The sequence below is a fragment of the Solanum lycopersicum genome, chromosome 6 (genome assembly GCF_036512215.1).
Source record: "Solanum lycopersicum chromosome 6, SLM_r2.1".
In the NCBI taxonomy this organism is placed as follows: Eukaryota; Viridiplantae; Streptophyta; class Magnoliopsida; order Solanales; family Solanaceae; genus Solanum; species Solanum lycopersicum.
In genome coordinates, this window is record NC_090805.1 from 49,712,774 (window position 1) to 49,729,758 (window position 16,985).

The 16,985-nt window shown below is 31.9% G+C and overlaps 1 protein-coding gene across 2 annotated transcripts; it reads right to left on the reverse strand.

The window, feature by feature from the left end:
* Nucleotides 1–5,030: 5,030 nt before the first annotated feature.
* LOC101250310 (U-box domain-containing protein 13) lies at nt 5,031–10,254 on the reverse strand. 2 transcript variants are annotated; one of them, XM_010324058.4, is made up of 5 exons: nt 9,592–10,172; nt 7,981–8,144; nt 7,703–7,819; nt 7,155–7,604; nt 5,031–6,545 (listed from the first exon to the last, which is right to left on the reverse strand). In XM_010324058.4, exons 2-5 carry the CDS (start codon nt 7,981–7,983, stop codon nt 5,397–5,399), a joined length of 1,719 nt encoding a protein of 572 aa, XP_010322360.1. In that variant the 5' UTR covers nt 7,984–8,144; nt 9,592–10,172; the 3' UTR covers nt 5,031–5,396. The 2 variants fall into 2 exon arrangements, with proteins under 2 accessions (XP_010322360.1, XP_004241233.1); XM_004241185.5 differs by lacking the exon at nt 7,981–8,144 and having other exon boundaries at nt 9,592–10,254.
* Between the last annotated feature and the right edge of the window lie 6,731 nt (nt 10,255–16,985).

The window sequence follows — 16,985 nt, forward strand, 5'->3', positions numbered from 1 at the left end:
TGAATTATCTTTTTGGGGTGCGAGCAGTGGTGGAGGCCGCTAGGAATTTCATCAAGGATGTCAAGAAATAACAGTTGCTATGTTAAGGGTCTCCAAAATATGTTATTTAATCATTTCAAATATCATTTTACTTGTATATATGTTTTTTTATTCGACGAATTGGACACTTTTATCACTACGTGGCTACGTCGGTGTAAGTTAACCTAAGATCTAATTTCACAATTACATATAATTAATTTTTTTATTATTTACCAGTTACCAAACTCTTAAAAAATAAATTTGTAATCCACTTATTTTTTGGAAAAAAAATAGTTTCCTTCGTACCAAACACAAAACGCACTTTAGCTAGAAGTAGAATATTATAAATTGAAGTGGAGAAATTAAAATCGTGATTATAGAATTAGTAAAAGCTAAGAAACATGCATATACGCGTTATTGGTCGAGGAAAAAGCTAAGGGTGAAAAAGAAAGGTTGTGCTTGTGGGGTAGCTGAGGCATAAGGGTCCCCAATTAGCCCCTAAATATAACGACATCAACGCAGTCTTCCATCAACACATCATTTTCATCAGATTCCTAGAGTAATTGGTACGTGTATCTATGTCAAATACAGTCGAATTTAGAATTAAACGATTATTTAAATGTAAAATAGAGACGGATTTAGAATTAAACAAGTAAAGAAAGATTCAAAATCAAATGAGTTATTCGAATGTTGAAGGATTTAGAATTAGGGGTAACGGATTCAATCATTATGTTTCTTATCACTGAATTTATTTCATTTTATAATTATAAAAGTAAATGTTCAAAATTTAACGCTTATTGAAAAAGTTATATCATAAAAATATTGAATTCAGTTGAATTTATATCAGTTGATCCTAGGCCTCATTCGATTTACCTTCCTCCTTCTCCCTTTTTCCATTTTAAAAATCTTTTACGATTTATATTGATATGTTTTATTAATTAAAAAGCAGAAATGTATAGTAGAATCGGCCAGTGAAATCGTGTGAATTATCTCATTGGAGAAAAGAATTACTCTGTATTTAGTCTATATTCTCTCCTCCTTTTTTTTTTTTTGAGAAGAGAGGTGGCTGCCTTAATTTTTTGGCAAAATGCTATTGAAGATTTATTTTAATTTGGGTTTGGATCTTAAATATAATACCTTTTTAAAATGGGTAAAATTTAAATAGGTGTCAGTCCATGAAATTTTGGTTTGGAATATTTATGGGACATGGTATAATTTGGATTACTTTGTTAAGTATTAGGGGAAAAAAAGCTTATAATGACAATTCACCTTTTGGTGTCAATTTCTTTATATTAATTATAAATTTAAGTGATTGAAGAGTTGTTTGGGTGAAGCCCTCGTCCAACGCGTCTAATTGTTGTAGATTCAACATAATAAGCCCAATAACAAGAATTTTTTCGCACGAAAAAAATAGTCATTCACGAATTTAGATGCTTTTCTTTATTTATAAAAATAATATTTTAACTATCGAATCTGAATCTGATTTTATTTTACTTCGAGATATGTTGTCAAAAATACAAAAATTACTTAACTAGGTAATATCCATACGTCATTTAAGAAATTTACTTTATTTTAACTTGTCATGTCACGAAATCTTTTTACTTTTTTAAATTAATAAACTATCGACTAGTATTTCACCACAAAGGTGGATATAGTAATGCAATATTACCTCCAAAACACATCACAAGGTTGATTACAACAGGTAATTAAGGCGATTGGTTAATATAAGAATTTAAATTTAAATGCACCTAAAAAAACATGTATGAAATGAAGGCCATGCATTTGACGTTAGATGGAGACTTTAAAAGATTTGCGTATATACCCAATTGGATCATGCACGTGCATGTATATCAAAATTTCATTTTATTTTTTGGTAGTATTTAAAATTCAAAAGAATCGTATAATTAGACGCGTAATTATCTGTCTTGTAAAAAAGAAGAAGGAGATTATATTAAATTAATGCATGATTATGAAGATGGGATCTGCTGAATTAATTTAATTTATAAAAAAAAAAAAAAACATTTGGTGGTGTTAGAATCTAATTCCCTTCACAGACATATGGGCTTTTCCGCAATTCCACGCAAAAAAGCTTACCCTTTCATGAATTATATTGCAGACATATATAGTTGGAAAGCTATACCCCTTGCAGCTTTACATTATCATAATAAACATTATTAGCTTGTTGCAAATTAGAATGAAAAATATTATATTTCACTTGAATCTATGATTTCTTTTATTTAGCATTTGGCTAACGTTTTACTTTAAAAATTATTTTAAACCATCGAGGTGAGACGAGGTATAACATCAGGTAAATCGTGTTGGGATGAATCTAGAAAAATGAATTTTGAATCTAGCTCAACTCAAAAACTAATTTGAGAGGTAAGAGTTGTCCGAAATTATATAAAGAGTAACTCTTAATCCACCGATCTAAAACCCCAACAATTTTTAGCTAGGTTGTTATTTTATTCAGGTACGTAGTACATTATCATGTTGAAGTTCACATCAGAATACTGGAGTAAGTTGAAAAAAAAGTGGACTATAAGAAAAAGTAAATTAACTCCTTTTTATTTATTATAAAAAGAAATACCCCTTTTGTTCTAACCCTATTTCTTTGGACTGGACAATTACAAGTAAATGAAGTGGGGATTTGATAAAAAAAAATATAATTAAATGCGAGAGAGTTGCTATATTTTAAGTATTTACTCTCTTTCTTTCGTATAGTGTAATTTTCGAAGGGTTATTCGATTCTAACTTGCTCCGCGCCTAGCTCTAATATATTCGTTCATATTTTTATCAAATATCTTATGATGCCACAATTATCAATTTTATAGTGGTTTACTTTGCTCGTAAATAATATGTCATAATTTTCGATACACTTTAACCACATTATAAATTACTCCAAATTAGAGCATAATTTTGTGAACTTAACCTTATTATGTCGACACAATTATGCATGTAGACTTCATAACATCAAAGGAACTTATGTCCTTTTTACTATTCACGAACTCACACTCTTAAAAATTTCGAAAAAATTTAGTTACTCCTACTTACTTGTAGGGGTCGAAAAAAAATTAGCCAATAAAAATATGAAGTCAACAAATTTGTTTGAGGAGATTCATTCATTTATTTAGACCATTTTGACCGCTTAATTTAACCTATCTAAAGTTTGAGTTGATTTATTAAAATACTTTATGTTTAAATAATAAAGAAATTCTTTCTATAAGAAAATTAAATGTATTGGATCGGCATTGACCCAGTATCAAGCTCATTGATCTTGACCTACCTTATCTCAGCCCAAGTAACTTGTTGAAGGCTCGTAACTTATTTTAACCCGTTCAAATTAAGTTCAGCAATTGCATACCCTCATCACTTGGTACACATATACCTTATTTTGGTGTTACGATTTTAGTTATGCTTATAAATTTTTTGCACATCTACTCATCTGAGAACAACTTCAAACTTGTGGAAATTGAAGTTAGTTTTGACAAAGTCTAAATTCAGACATTCATTTGATATTTTGACTGAAGTTTAAGCATTTCCAGATCATGTTTAGTTATTTACACTAAATCAAAAATATCATTATGAGCACTCTTTGTATATTTTGGCACTTAACTAATGTTGATAAAGACTTTAGCACTCTTTATTAATGTCAATACTGACTGCCGCTAAAAGATATTTTAGTTTTTGTGTTATTTTGCTTATATATAGTGCAAGTATCATTACCTTATATTTATGTAGGTTGAAGTTCAACCATTTTTAGCTGAACAAGAGACATTGCATATTTAAGTAATTTTAAAGTGAATAAATTCAATAAGGAAACCTTAGTATACCACTGGAGCAACCCTCTCTGTCGATTGCTTATTTCTAAAAGAAACGTCAAAATTTAATGGAAGAACTTTGTAAAAAAAAAAAATTCGAAAACGTGGTTATTTGTTTTTGTTTTTTCCCCCTTTACTTTCCATTTTTCTTCTTGTGAGGGCTCTATGTGGGCATCAATGCTCGTAAAAGATGGTATGCAAACTGATAGATATATTGATTAAAAGTATGGTATGAATGATAGAAGCAAGAAATGAAAATGTACATATAAAGAAACATAAATAAAAGCGAACTATAATAATTGCACATGCAATGGCATTTACGATAGACACAACACATGTAAGTACTACAGGTCACTTTAATTGGTGCAATATATCACATTTTTGATATTTATATATAAGAAGGAATCCTGATTGGCTGTGTGCCTTTTGAGATGATCTTTGTGTTCTTTCACCACAGGTGACCAACTAATCTCTACATTGCATTGAGTTGTGTGCCTCTCTCTGTATTATACTTAATAATATCTTCAACAGGTTGAATTATGTGTGAGTCGAATTCTATTTATGGACCACTCATATAACAAAATATATTATGAAATTGATTTTGTATGTTTTGATACATGGAGTATTAAATTGATGTTGGTTTTACATATATAATTATGTGCTGAGAGTAGAAATCATATAACTAGTCTTTCTATCCTAATTCTCAATTTCCGTATCTTCTTATCTAAGATCATGTCTTGAGTAAGCTAAAGTTATTTCTAATTACCCCTCCATGTTCACTACAATAAAAACAACTTTTAGCGGCATTAAATATAGAAACAAATAAAGAGTGTTAAAGTCTTTAACGGCATTAGTTAAGTATCATTAAAACCAATGTCGCTAAAGGCTTTAGGGATATATATAGAGTGATAATCACTGCTAAAAATACATATTCAGGGCAATTAATGGTACTTCATTTTTGTTGTAGTGGTTCTGGCTCAAAACTGATTTCGAGAATTGTGAATTTTAACTGTTTCCAGTTGAATGTGGAACAGGTTCATATAGTAACAACCTGCTAAAGTGGATTTTCGATTATTGTGAAGTTGAAAGCCGATGTATTTGCTGTGTTGCTTTCAGTCTTGACAATAAAAGAAAGAGAATACCAATAATTTCTTATAATTCTATCAAGAATTTGACTAATCAAAGAAAATAATGTAGAAAAGCATCTTCGTCTATAAAAACTGAGGAAGATTTCACTTGTAAATGTGTTGTAATGGTACACTTTGACATTCAGTATTGTCAAATAAGTTCATGTTTTCACAGTTTTTTCCCTCAATATATCCTTGGGAGTGTACACCTCAAACCCCAGAAAACAAATAAATGATGGAGGTATCAGGTGATCTTCCACCTTTCTCCCATTTTCTATAATTTATGCTATAACAAACCAAAAAAATTAAAGCCAAACACAAAAGGAAAAATAAAAGCATACAGTACTCCAGGAGCAGCTTAACTGGATCAGCGAGGATTAATATAACTGATCCACTTGCTTAGGATTGAGGCATAGTAGTAGTTGTTACTTATTCAGCATTCCAGGACATTTGTCGATGATGGTGGTGACTCTGAAAGCTGGTTATGAATCGGAGCCTCGGGTTCTGTCTGGGCCTGTTTTTGCTGTTCAGCATATCTATTTATTCGTTCAAGCAACTGGGTTGCCTTTCGTCTACCCCTTTCAGTACCATTTTGTACTAAATCCAGCAATGGTCCCATTATTCCTAGCTCCTGAACATCCACTAGATAATGTTGGTCCCCAGAGCAAAGGTGTACCAAAACTGCAGCTGCATTTTCTTTGTTTCTGGGAGAACCACTTGTGATCACATTAACCAAAACAGGAACTGCCCCTGCAGCTCCAATGGTTGTCTTCCCTTCTGGATGACTAGACAATATAGCTAAAATGGCAAGTGCTTCGTCGATCATACTACCTTGAGGTTCCGTAAGCAGCCCCATCAGAGTGACCACAACTCCAGCCCTTACTGCCTTGCCCTTGTTCCCTTGATAAATGCACAGATTGAAAAGTGCGGTAGCAGCGTCTTTCTTCCCTCTCTGGGTGCCATCACTTAATAATGTTACAAGTGGAGGTATTGCTCCAAAAGTACCAATTATGACCTTATTCTCATCTATAACTGAAAGGCTAAATAGTGCAGCCGCTGCATTTTCACGTGCTTCCATGCTCCCCTTCTTAAGAACATGGACGATACCAGGCACTGCCCCTGATGTTACAATGCTCCGTTTGTTATCCTCACAGATAGAAAGGTTAAGTAGTGCTGTAACAGCATGCTCTTGGATCCGAGAATCGGGTGTGGAAAGAAGGTCAACAAGCAGAGGAATAGCACCTGCTTCAGCTATTGCAACACGATTATCAGCATTGCGTTTAGCAAGAAGGCGGATTTCACCTGTGGCTGAGAGACGATCTTCAGGGCTGCCAGATGTGAGCTTTCTCAGGAGATTTTCTATCGTCGAGTGCTCAGCAGGCGTGCATGCGGATGCTGATTTATTGGGTGAACTACCTGGTCGTTTGGGTGATTCAACTCCATTCATTTCACACCACTGTGCTATGAGGCTCCGCAACACATAGTTTGGTGTGATAACATTGCTAGTGAGGACTTGTTGTGTCTTGGGACAAGTGCTATGCCCTGCTTCCAGCCACTTCTCAATTGAAGAACGCTCGTAAGTCTGCGGTGGAGGACACCATATATATTGTTAGCAAACTACGATATGGAAATCATAGCTACAGTACAAATTTAGCTTTCAAACACTCCACATCTTCCATGAACATGAGACCCATAAGGCATGTGCATCCTCAATATTTCAGTGGATACATTTTAACAAGCATAAATGCGACATAAATCATGCATCAAGATTTTGGCAGATTATTTAGTTTCTACAGAAATAATCTCATAAATCAGTAAGGACCATATCAATTAACTGAATACGAATCGCCTATGTGTCTATACTTTTTCGCATATGAACTAGTCTTTTCACCCTAAAATAAAATATGAAAACAATAAATTACTTTCTTCCTTTTTCCTCTTTGCTCTATTTGGAAGTGATAACAAAAATTTTAAAGCACTTCACGGAGAAAAAGAAGAGGGAAACTAGACAATAGAGAATTCGCAACACTTCAATGAAATGATTCAAGGCCATGTTTAATTGACAGTCTGACTAACATCCATGCACGAACACGACAAGATGATAAGGCAAGATAGGAGGTAGCAAGAGAAATGGATAACGGTGCGACTCATTTTTAACCAAAAAAGCATGATAAAGATCCAAAAATGGTACCTGGCCGGATGAAACAATGACAGGATCTTTCATCAATTCCAGGGATATAGGACACCGAAAATCATCTGGTATAACTGGGGCCTTATGAGTTGTCTCGATAGAAACTTGTCCGCTACAAGTTGAAGACTTCTCCCTCGAAGAAGAATCAATCTCCGGAGTCTCAGTAAGCACAAAGCCCTTAATTTTCCTCAGTACAAGTGACATCTTCTCGATTCTCTCCTCTGGATCTTCACCAGTAGCAGTGACCATATCATGCAAAGCACATGATTCTTGTGTGAGATCGTATAATCCAGTCAGCTGTAACTTCTTAACCAATTTCCTTAGGACAGCTGGATCTATAGCAGGATCATTACTCTGGCTGTAAAGGGACAATAGATCCTCATGGAGTTCAGCATCAGGTGTATCAACCCTTCCTTTGGCTCTTTGGAACTGAGAAAGGACAAGCTCTACCTGGAAGTTGGAGCCACGGATGGAAAAGAAGAATTGCACATCAAGAGATGTATCCGTCGACAACATATGAAGACGTCATAAGGTGTGATGCTTTTTACCTGCTCTTTAACTTCATCAGATATGTCAAGCTCTTGATAATGAACTCCACCCAAAGCTTGTTCCAGCTGGGTTGTCACTTGGTGAAATTTATTCATTATCTGCTCCCTTTCTAAGACCTGCAAAGAAAAATTCCTAAATTGAACTTTACTCTGTAAGATGAATAATCCTGATGTTCCAGCGAAACATACAGTTCTACAAGGACTTAAGCTAATCATTCATCGGTGTAAGAAATTATTTGCAGTTAAAATCGAAATCTGCCCTATGAGAGTCATTTTACCATGCAAATGCTTGAGTTAGTAGATGTCAAAGCGGCACTTCAGGGAGAAGAAATGAGAAGTTCAGACGTCTTGATGACCTAAAAGCCATGGATCAGGCCGGCTATTAAAGGTTCACCTTAAGGTAGCAGAAATAATAGCTTCCAAATCCATTAGAGTCCAGTCCCTAAAGAAAACAACTACTCCATAAATAGTTACAACAAAATTTCCCAATAGGGAGATACTAAGTACTAACCAAAGTAAACTAAAAATGGTTGAGACACCAGTAATGCTATATGAGTTATGAGAGTTAGTATTGCTGGGCCTCTAACACCCAACTTGTCCTCAACATGATCACTAGTAGAAATACAGATGTTAAGTAGATGGCATCATATAAGATTAGACAAGATTAGAATTAAACGATTGAAAGGGTACAAACAGCACTCTACATCCTTAAAGGATAAATCGAAGAAGGTTACATGACGTGGTTTGGTCAAGTCTCACAATCACCTACTAAAAATAAACAAAATATTCCACGTAGTCCGGACACCACGGTTCATCACGTATTTAACCCAAAAGAGCACATAAAAGAAGCTTGTAATCCCTACATTGCAACTCTGATCAGCTTCTCTTAATAGCTTCCCTACCAAAATACTGCAACTAGTTTCCTTTCAACAAAAAATTTTATTTAAAACTATCCTAATAAAGAAAGTCCAACCCAGTTTGACATCCTGAAGAGGCAAGTAACGAATAGTAATTGGTTTGAAGGACACCAAACGTTTCATAATAAGTGCATGGATTCTTCTCACCTTTTTTAATTAGTTTGCAATTAATCTCCTTCACCGTCAGCACCACACTCCTTGGACAGTAGGAGAGGTAGATGAACCAGAAAAGATCAATAAAGGTTCAGCTATATAGCAAGTAAAATTTCCGTCTATCATACTAAACATGCTAGTCTTGTTCATGTTGCTGTTATCCTCAGTAAAAACATAAAACTTAACCAGCAGCCGAAGATATGAAATCATTGCCCAGGAAACAAGGGAGGACTGGTGGCGAAAAGGTAGTGGCTTTCTCAAACTTAAGTATTGGGATCAGAAATAATAGCAGAGTCTACTAATAATGTGCAATAATCCAAGGACGGACATCCTAATAAAAATTTTGAAAACGTATCCTCATCCAGCAACTTAAGACTCTTGTTGACTTTCACCCTTTGTTACAAGATGAAGAATCTTAATGAGGATAGGATACTATTGCAGTACAATTTGGTGTAATTCATATAGAGGTTAATCAAGTAAATATATGATAACATTGATCACTGATCAGACAGATGTAATGATAGACCACTAGTCTCCACACCACGCCTCAAAGCAATGATCTTGTTCCAAGAGCAAGATGAATTGTCCATTTCGTAATTTAAATAGCTAGGTTCTTAACTATTTATAAAGAGATAGGGTCTTAATTTAGCGGTACCTCCTACATACTGGATTTTAATTTACAGGTAACTGTGCAGTTTCAATCAAACGATCAACCCTGTATCAATTTCAAACTAATTAACACAAAATCTAAAATAATCTGAAGAATCAGATCATTAAACGTGGACCTAATCAAGTGCAGATTCTGAAACAAAAACTCACGAGATAAATCTTGCTTCCCTGGCTGCCGAATTTGAGCAATTCCTTGGTTGATTCAAGAGCTTCTTTCAATGAAACCAAAGCTATCATTGAGTTTTCAGGAACTGGTTCTTTGATATCCCGAATCTCTTCGAACATTGGAATCAATAATTTAAGCCTCCTACCTAGATTGCAATACTCTTTCTTCACCGAAGTTCTGTAATCTGAAATGGCTGCTATTTCGTTAACTACCTCAATCAGCTTCTCCACTAACACTCCTCTTCCTTCTTCCATTTCCTTTCAAAGATCCAAAAATTTTAACACAACAACTTATAAATAGGAGGTGACCTGAATAGCTCAGTTGTTAGTCGTCGACTCCATGAGAGAAAGGGAGATAGAAAATGGAGTAAGAATTAAGAGAGTATTGTTGTGGCGGCGGGACTTCAGGATGAGTTCTTTTGATAATAAAGTTTACCGGCGGAGTATTGTCGGTTAATTGTTACCGGCGGTGGATGGAAGTGTGGAGTAAGTGGATTTGTGAAGAAGAAAACAGGTTTATTGGTGGGTTTTTGAGTAACCGTTTACCCTGTCTCTATGAGTAAGTGGTTAAATAGATGAGGATATGTAAATTGTCGCGAAATCACATATCCTCCTGCTACAATAAAATAAAATCATTACTTAAAATTTTCTTCTATTTTATATTAATCTAATAATAAATATATTTCAAAATTCACCTAGTTTCACTCAAGATTATCAAAATATTATCCGTTTTAATTTATTTAACTCCACAGTTCTTAATTTTATCATGTTATTAAAAAATATATTAAAATATTTTTTTTTTTTTTTTTTTTTATAATGAAAGAAAGTTGCACAAAAAGCAAAGTGGCTTTCACATGGTCATTTCCTCACTCATGTTTGCTACTTTTCCACGCTCTATAAAACTATTTTTGGATTTACCATAAGTTGCATTAATAAAAATAAATTATTTTTTCCATTTTATAATAGTTATCTATTATTTTTTCCCAAGATGTTTAATTTATTTGATTCTACTATACCTTTATAATATTACATTCAAAAAGTAATAACACTTCTATTTATAATTTTTTAAAAACTATATAAAGTCAATAGTGAATAATTGGATAGTAAATTTTGTAGTATTAATTGTATGAGTTGAGACCATTGGTTGCACCCAAAAAGATACATTTATTTCCTTCCAATAAAACAAATTTGTCTCTTTTTCCTTCTTAGGGTGAAACATACATTTGTCCAAGTCACCTAAATGATGAAGCCTTACAGAGCAAACAAACAAAGGGGACCAAAAAAAAAAATTGGTAAATACAGAAAAGGATAAAAAGAAATTGTCTTGGAATATTTGCTGAAAATTAAATAAACAGAGATAAAGGTTCTAGCTTAATCATTAGAAACATGGATTCCAATCTCATGAAATAAATTATTCCTTTTAAAAATAATAATTAAAGAAGTGAAGTCTCTTGCATCTTACAAATTAATTTTTTAACAAAAAGACATTTTCAAACCTCTTATAGTTAAAAATAAAAATCTCCTATAAAATTTAAAAAATTGTAAGTAAAATCATTTACGAACAAAAATTATTATTATTTCACTTAAACTAGTAACATATTTATGTATGGGTAAAGGGGTCCGCTTAATCATGATTAGTGTGACAAATTTCACCTAAATGACTGCTATAATGACAGCTTGAAAAATATTATTTTAATTAAAAGTTAACCTGTTTTAAGGTAGGGAAAAAGAGTATGAAATCATGTGAGCCTGTCTAAGCTAAGCCATAAAATAGCTTATTATTGAGCCAGGCTCTAATTATGTAGTCACTTAGCTTCTTAGAACTATTTAAATCAGACAATATAAATTGAACTACTTTAATAAAATATTTCTTTTGAGTTTAGTGTCTTTTAGAAATAGTTTCTTTATCCAACAAAGATAGTAGGTAAGGACAGACACCCTACTCTCTTCAGAACTCAATTATAAAATTACATTAAATGTATTAAAAAACTAATTTATAAAACCTACTTTGTGCGAGATTTTTCAAAAAATTACTTCAAAATACATCCGCTCTATCCTATCCCATAAAAGGACAAACCCGCTACGTCCTATTGTTATTCCTATACCTAATTAAGTCATTGTGGGAAAGGGTAAAATGGGCATTAAGGAGGACAGCATGTTTTTGCTAGGATTTTTCGTCCATTAAACCAAGAGATTAGCATGGAGAATCTTGAGAGCATGTGCCTCATAATTGACCAACATATCTCATGACACATGAATCTGTCCAAACTTTAATTATTTGCATCGCAACTACTATATGAAAAATTAATGATTTAAGAGACATTGGTCAAACATATTATTACTATTCTCATTTTCGACCATAACCATGTTACTGAGTAGTTCTAATAGATAAAAGAGAATGAGTTTGGATATATGGGATAGGATTCGTCTGCTTTTTTATCTCACAATTATTAACTTATACATAGGAGACACCTTTTTTTCTCAGAATTATTCGTTTACCCACGATGAGGAGTTGCCTCTTAAAAATCAAAGTCTAAATCAATGAAATTAAATACAAAAAAAAAACAAACATATTTTCAAGACCTACCTAAAATCGAACTATATACGATTTCACTAATAAAGTGAAATCAAAATTTTAAATTTTACTCCTATTAAAAGAAAAAGGTCGTTAAAGAAAATTAAAACACCAACGAATAATCAGCCAATACAATAGATGACAAGTTTTCTAATCCCCTAATAAATATGAGAATTGACATTGAATCCAAATAAAGAAAGTAAAGGAGACACTTAGGGCTCGTTTTATCATAGATTTATCAAATAATATTTGGGAAAAAAATTTGATAACTAGTGTTTGTTCATACACTTTGTCATTATTTGGCAAATATTTCTGACAAATATCCTAAATTTTTAAATACTAATTTTTCTAGTGTTTGATTCAAATCTCATTATTTGGAATCTTTTAAAAATTAAAAATTTATCCCAAATTTTTATCTTTTACAAAAACACCCTCTATAGTTGTTGCTTACGTTATATTACATAATTTTTTACGTTAATTCCAAGGTAGTGATGAAATATTCGGTGAATATAAAATGATAATATGATTATTGATGAAAATGATGAACAATTGGCTCAAGATAACAAAGTCATGTCTTTTGTCTACTTCACAATATATGAAATGATGGTTATTGCACTCACTCCAAATTACCACATTGTTCTAGTGTCATGGAGACTATTTGTTATTGTCGTAACAAAGATTCAATTGACTTGTAATACAAACTTATAGTTAGTTTTGATATTTTTAAAACTTATGGATATAAATCATATTTTTAAAAAAAAATGAAATACATTTTCTAAATATTATGGCCAAACACATGGGTGAAATTTCACTTAAATAATATTTATCAAAAATATTTAGAAATCATAATTTTTTTAAAAAATGAAATACATTTTCTAAATATTATGGCCAAACACATGGGTGAAATTTCACTCAAATAATATTTATCAAAAATATTTAGAAATCTACGATTAAACGCTAGCTCGAAATAATTATATCCTCTGAAACATGGGAGTGCAAGTGTGTCTTTATGGGAAATCATTGAATGGAGATATGCCCAGTCTGCAATTATGGACCAACAAATGCTTACTGTTTCCTAACAGTCTTGCCTTGATGCTTGTGGGGGCTGCCGTCTAACTTGAACCTTAGCTTCTTGCTACTTTCCTTTTAAATTAAAAAAAAAAAAAACGTCGCACTTCTCAAATCATTTTCAATTATTTTATTAAATACTAATTATAATATTTAACCTTATCAATTTAAAAATTAAAAAGAATGGCTACAACAATAATAGCATAATCAACGCGTAATTCAGATCAATGATATGTACGGTATCCACAGTGAATTCAAAGATTAGGTCTAGATGAGTCCATTCATGTAGTTCCCTAGAAAATTAAATGATGAATGGATCGTAGGAAATGTTTTGCAGGACCACTGATGTCCCAAATCACGGGTCAAGATATGGATCTTCCCAATTCCCGGTCATGATCCCACAATAAGGATTCCGACTCTCGAACATCATATCGTGATTAGAAATTTTTAAATTTGTTATTCATGAATTCAAAGCCTATTTTAGTTATTCAATTCATAGTTAACTATTTAATAAATTATTTAATATAAATATAAAAGATAAGCAAAAATTATTGAATCAATTGTTATCCTAATAAATTATCCCTAGTTAATATTGTAGTCGGCGATTAAGATGTTATAACATTACTCTTCATATTTATGACTTGGGATAAAAATAAAAATAAACAATTAATTATGTCTTAATTGTCTAAAATAACAAGTATTATGAATCATTTATTTTTAGTAAAAATGACATGTAAAATGAAATAGATGCGGTAGTCATATAGTAATAGTCTCTAATGATCCGATTTTCGAATTGCCAGATGAATAATGCTATAGTGTCATGACATGATACAGAATTAGTGCTATTGTGTGTCCAATGCATCTATTGTTGGTGAATTGTCTATCTTGGCATCAAAGACATTAAAATTTATACATCAGTTCCCATATTTATTGTTATATATCATTAATAAATCTTTAAATTAACAATCTCGATATTGGAATAGATCATAGAACTGTACATCAGTTATTTTAAGAAGTTTCCTAAAAGTTTCCTTGTCTATATGTATGACTTTTTTTTTGGTTCACATGTGGACTTGTTTTGTCAATACATGTAGTGTAACGACTCAATTATGGTCTTGTGAAAATATACCCACCACAATAATTCAATCGACAAGCAATACAATTTTCAGTAGTTACTAGGAAACAGATGACATATTTTTTTACTAATTCGTTTTACCCATAAATAATGTCTCAATTATATTCCCAAAATATAGTCGTAAACATAGTGTTTTAAATAAAGGGATAATTGTATATAATAGCAAATTAATAACTTAAAATAAATGGAGTAGTTACGGTTTGATTTAATTGTGCTCCATAGCAAACGTTAGCCAAAGTTTGTCAGTCGCCTCTTCCCCAAAAATCTCGCTCGCCACTCTCCCATTCTTGCTCGCCACTCTCCCTCTGCTCGCCTCTCTCACTTTATACACAGAAGTGTATGAATTATGTTTCTGTTTTGTATAAAACGAGAGAAAATTGTATATACACATGCAAAAATATATATTTTCGTGTTATACACTTAATTATACAATTTACAAACATTTTACTTCAATTCAATTGTAGACAGATGCAAATTTTATACAAATATTGCAGCGAAAAAGGCCAACGAATTATACAATTGCAGTGAAATACAATTTTCTCTCGCTTTATACAACAGAAGTGTATAAATTGTGTTTCTGTTTGTGTATAAAGGGAGAGAAAAACATATATCTTCTTTCTATACACTTATAATTATACAATATACATATATTTTACTTCGATTCAATTGTATGCAAAGCAAAATTTATACAAATATTGCAGTGAAATAGGCAGCGAATTATACAATTACGCATTATACAATTGCAGTAAAATAGAATAGCGAATTATACAATTGCAGCGAAATAGGCCAGGGAATTATACAATTTAGGCCAGCGAATCATACAATTGTATATGTATAGCAAGACCAGCGAATTATACAATTTATGCCAACGAATTATACAATTGTATATGTATAGCGAATTATACAAATATATGTTTGATATGGAACGCAATTATTTAAATTTTGTTATAGCATACGAATATAAATTTTTTATTTGCTAAAGTTGTCCTTACATAAAATAATATTTTATTCACAATTCTTATGATACTTTTATTTTATAACATCTAATAAATTATGTCCGAACATGATTTTGAAGGAGCTAGTTTCGTAGAAAATTGTGCGTGGCCCACTAAAGGGAAACCGCGGCACATGGTCGACGTGTGAATCAATTCAACAAAAATGATCTATTATAGAGATTAAATCTTCACAATATTATTCTTTGCCTTTTTGATCTTATGTCCTTATCCACTTGGTGCCTCATTACTTCCTTTAAGTCATTATCAAGGTTAACTTATATCCTTGTTATTATTATTATTTCTTATGCTTTATGACAATTAAAATGATAATAGTAGTCTCTATTTTGAAGAATGAGCCTATTGACCAACTTTCCTCATTTTAAAACAAGTCTTGTTTGTGGACAGAAATGTTGATTAAGAGACCAAATTAACAAGAAAGCTACAAAACTTGCTTAAACTCAATTCTTTTGGTTAAAAGAATTTATTTTGCTTGTAGATAAAATCATGTGTAAAATTGACATATTTCTATCATATTACAAAAATTTGTTATGATTTGAAATAATTACATTTTATCAAAATAACTAATAATTTCAACCGTATTTCAAGTCATACATCTAGATACATATTTTTTACGCTGAAAAGGGGAGAGAGGCGAGCGTGAACAGGAGGGAGACAAATGAGATTTGGTTATGTAACCCAAACACACGTGAATTACACTATATACAAGTATCTTATGTGATTAGCATGTATCTGAGATACCAGATACGCGAGCTAGATAGGAGAGTGAAGAGCTATATAGGAGGGATGCGAGCGAGATTTGTCTATGTATCTCAGATACATGCAAATCCAATTGAATATTGTATATCTGAAACAAATTACACCTAACTTTTAACCTCATGCATTCCGAGATACATGTATCTGAATACATCAAAATCTAGTAAGATTCGTAATATTGTAAACTAGCGTGTATCTAAGTTATTAATTCCTAAATTAGTAGAATTTCTGTGTGTTTACCTTCTATAAATCTGAGCTCTTTTTGGGCCTATGTTGAAGGTTAGACGAAATGATTTTGGTTGAATCCATTTAATATCTTACGTCCAAAACTAGAATTGGAACTACTGAGTAGGCCCAGCCCAAACTGAACGAAATAGGCCTAGTCCAGAGTTTTACATCGATAATAGTAATAGTAATATTCTTTCTTGATTTTAGATTTTTTCAATAAATAATTAAAGAGAGAGCATCATTTCTAGTGTTTATATACTCTCTGGTATCTTATACTATAGTATTTTAGTGCACCTAGAGGTAACCTTTTCTTGCTTAAGTGAGTCAAAAAAGATTATTGATTTGATTAATTAATTAAAACGTAACTTCATTCACAATTTTTTTATTAAATTATAGTCCAATATCAATGGATTATCTCGTTTACGTAGTATGTATACATTATTTAAATAGTACAGTCTATTTTATATTGTATATATTTATATATAATATACATTTCTATACACGTCATAATGATTAGACTTAGACTTAAGACTTAAACACAGGGATTGGTGAAAAGAGGAAATAATATATATTTGATTTAACCTACTTATTATATCTTAATCAC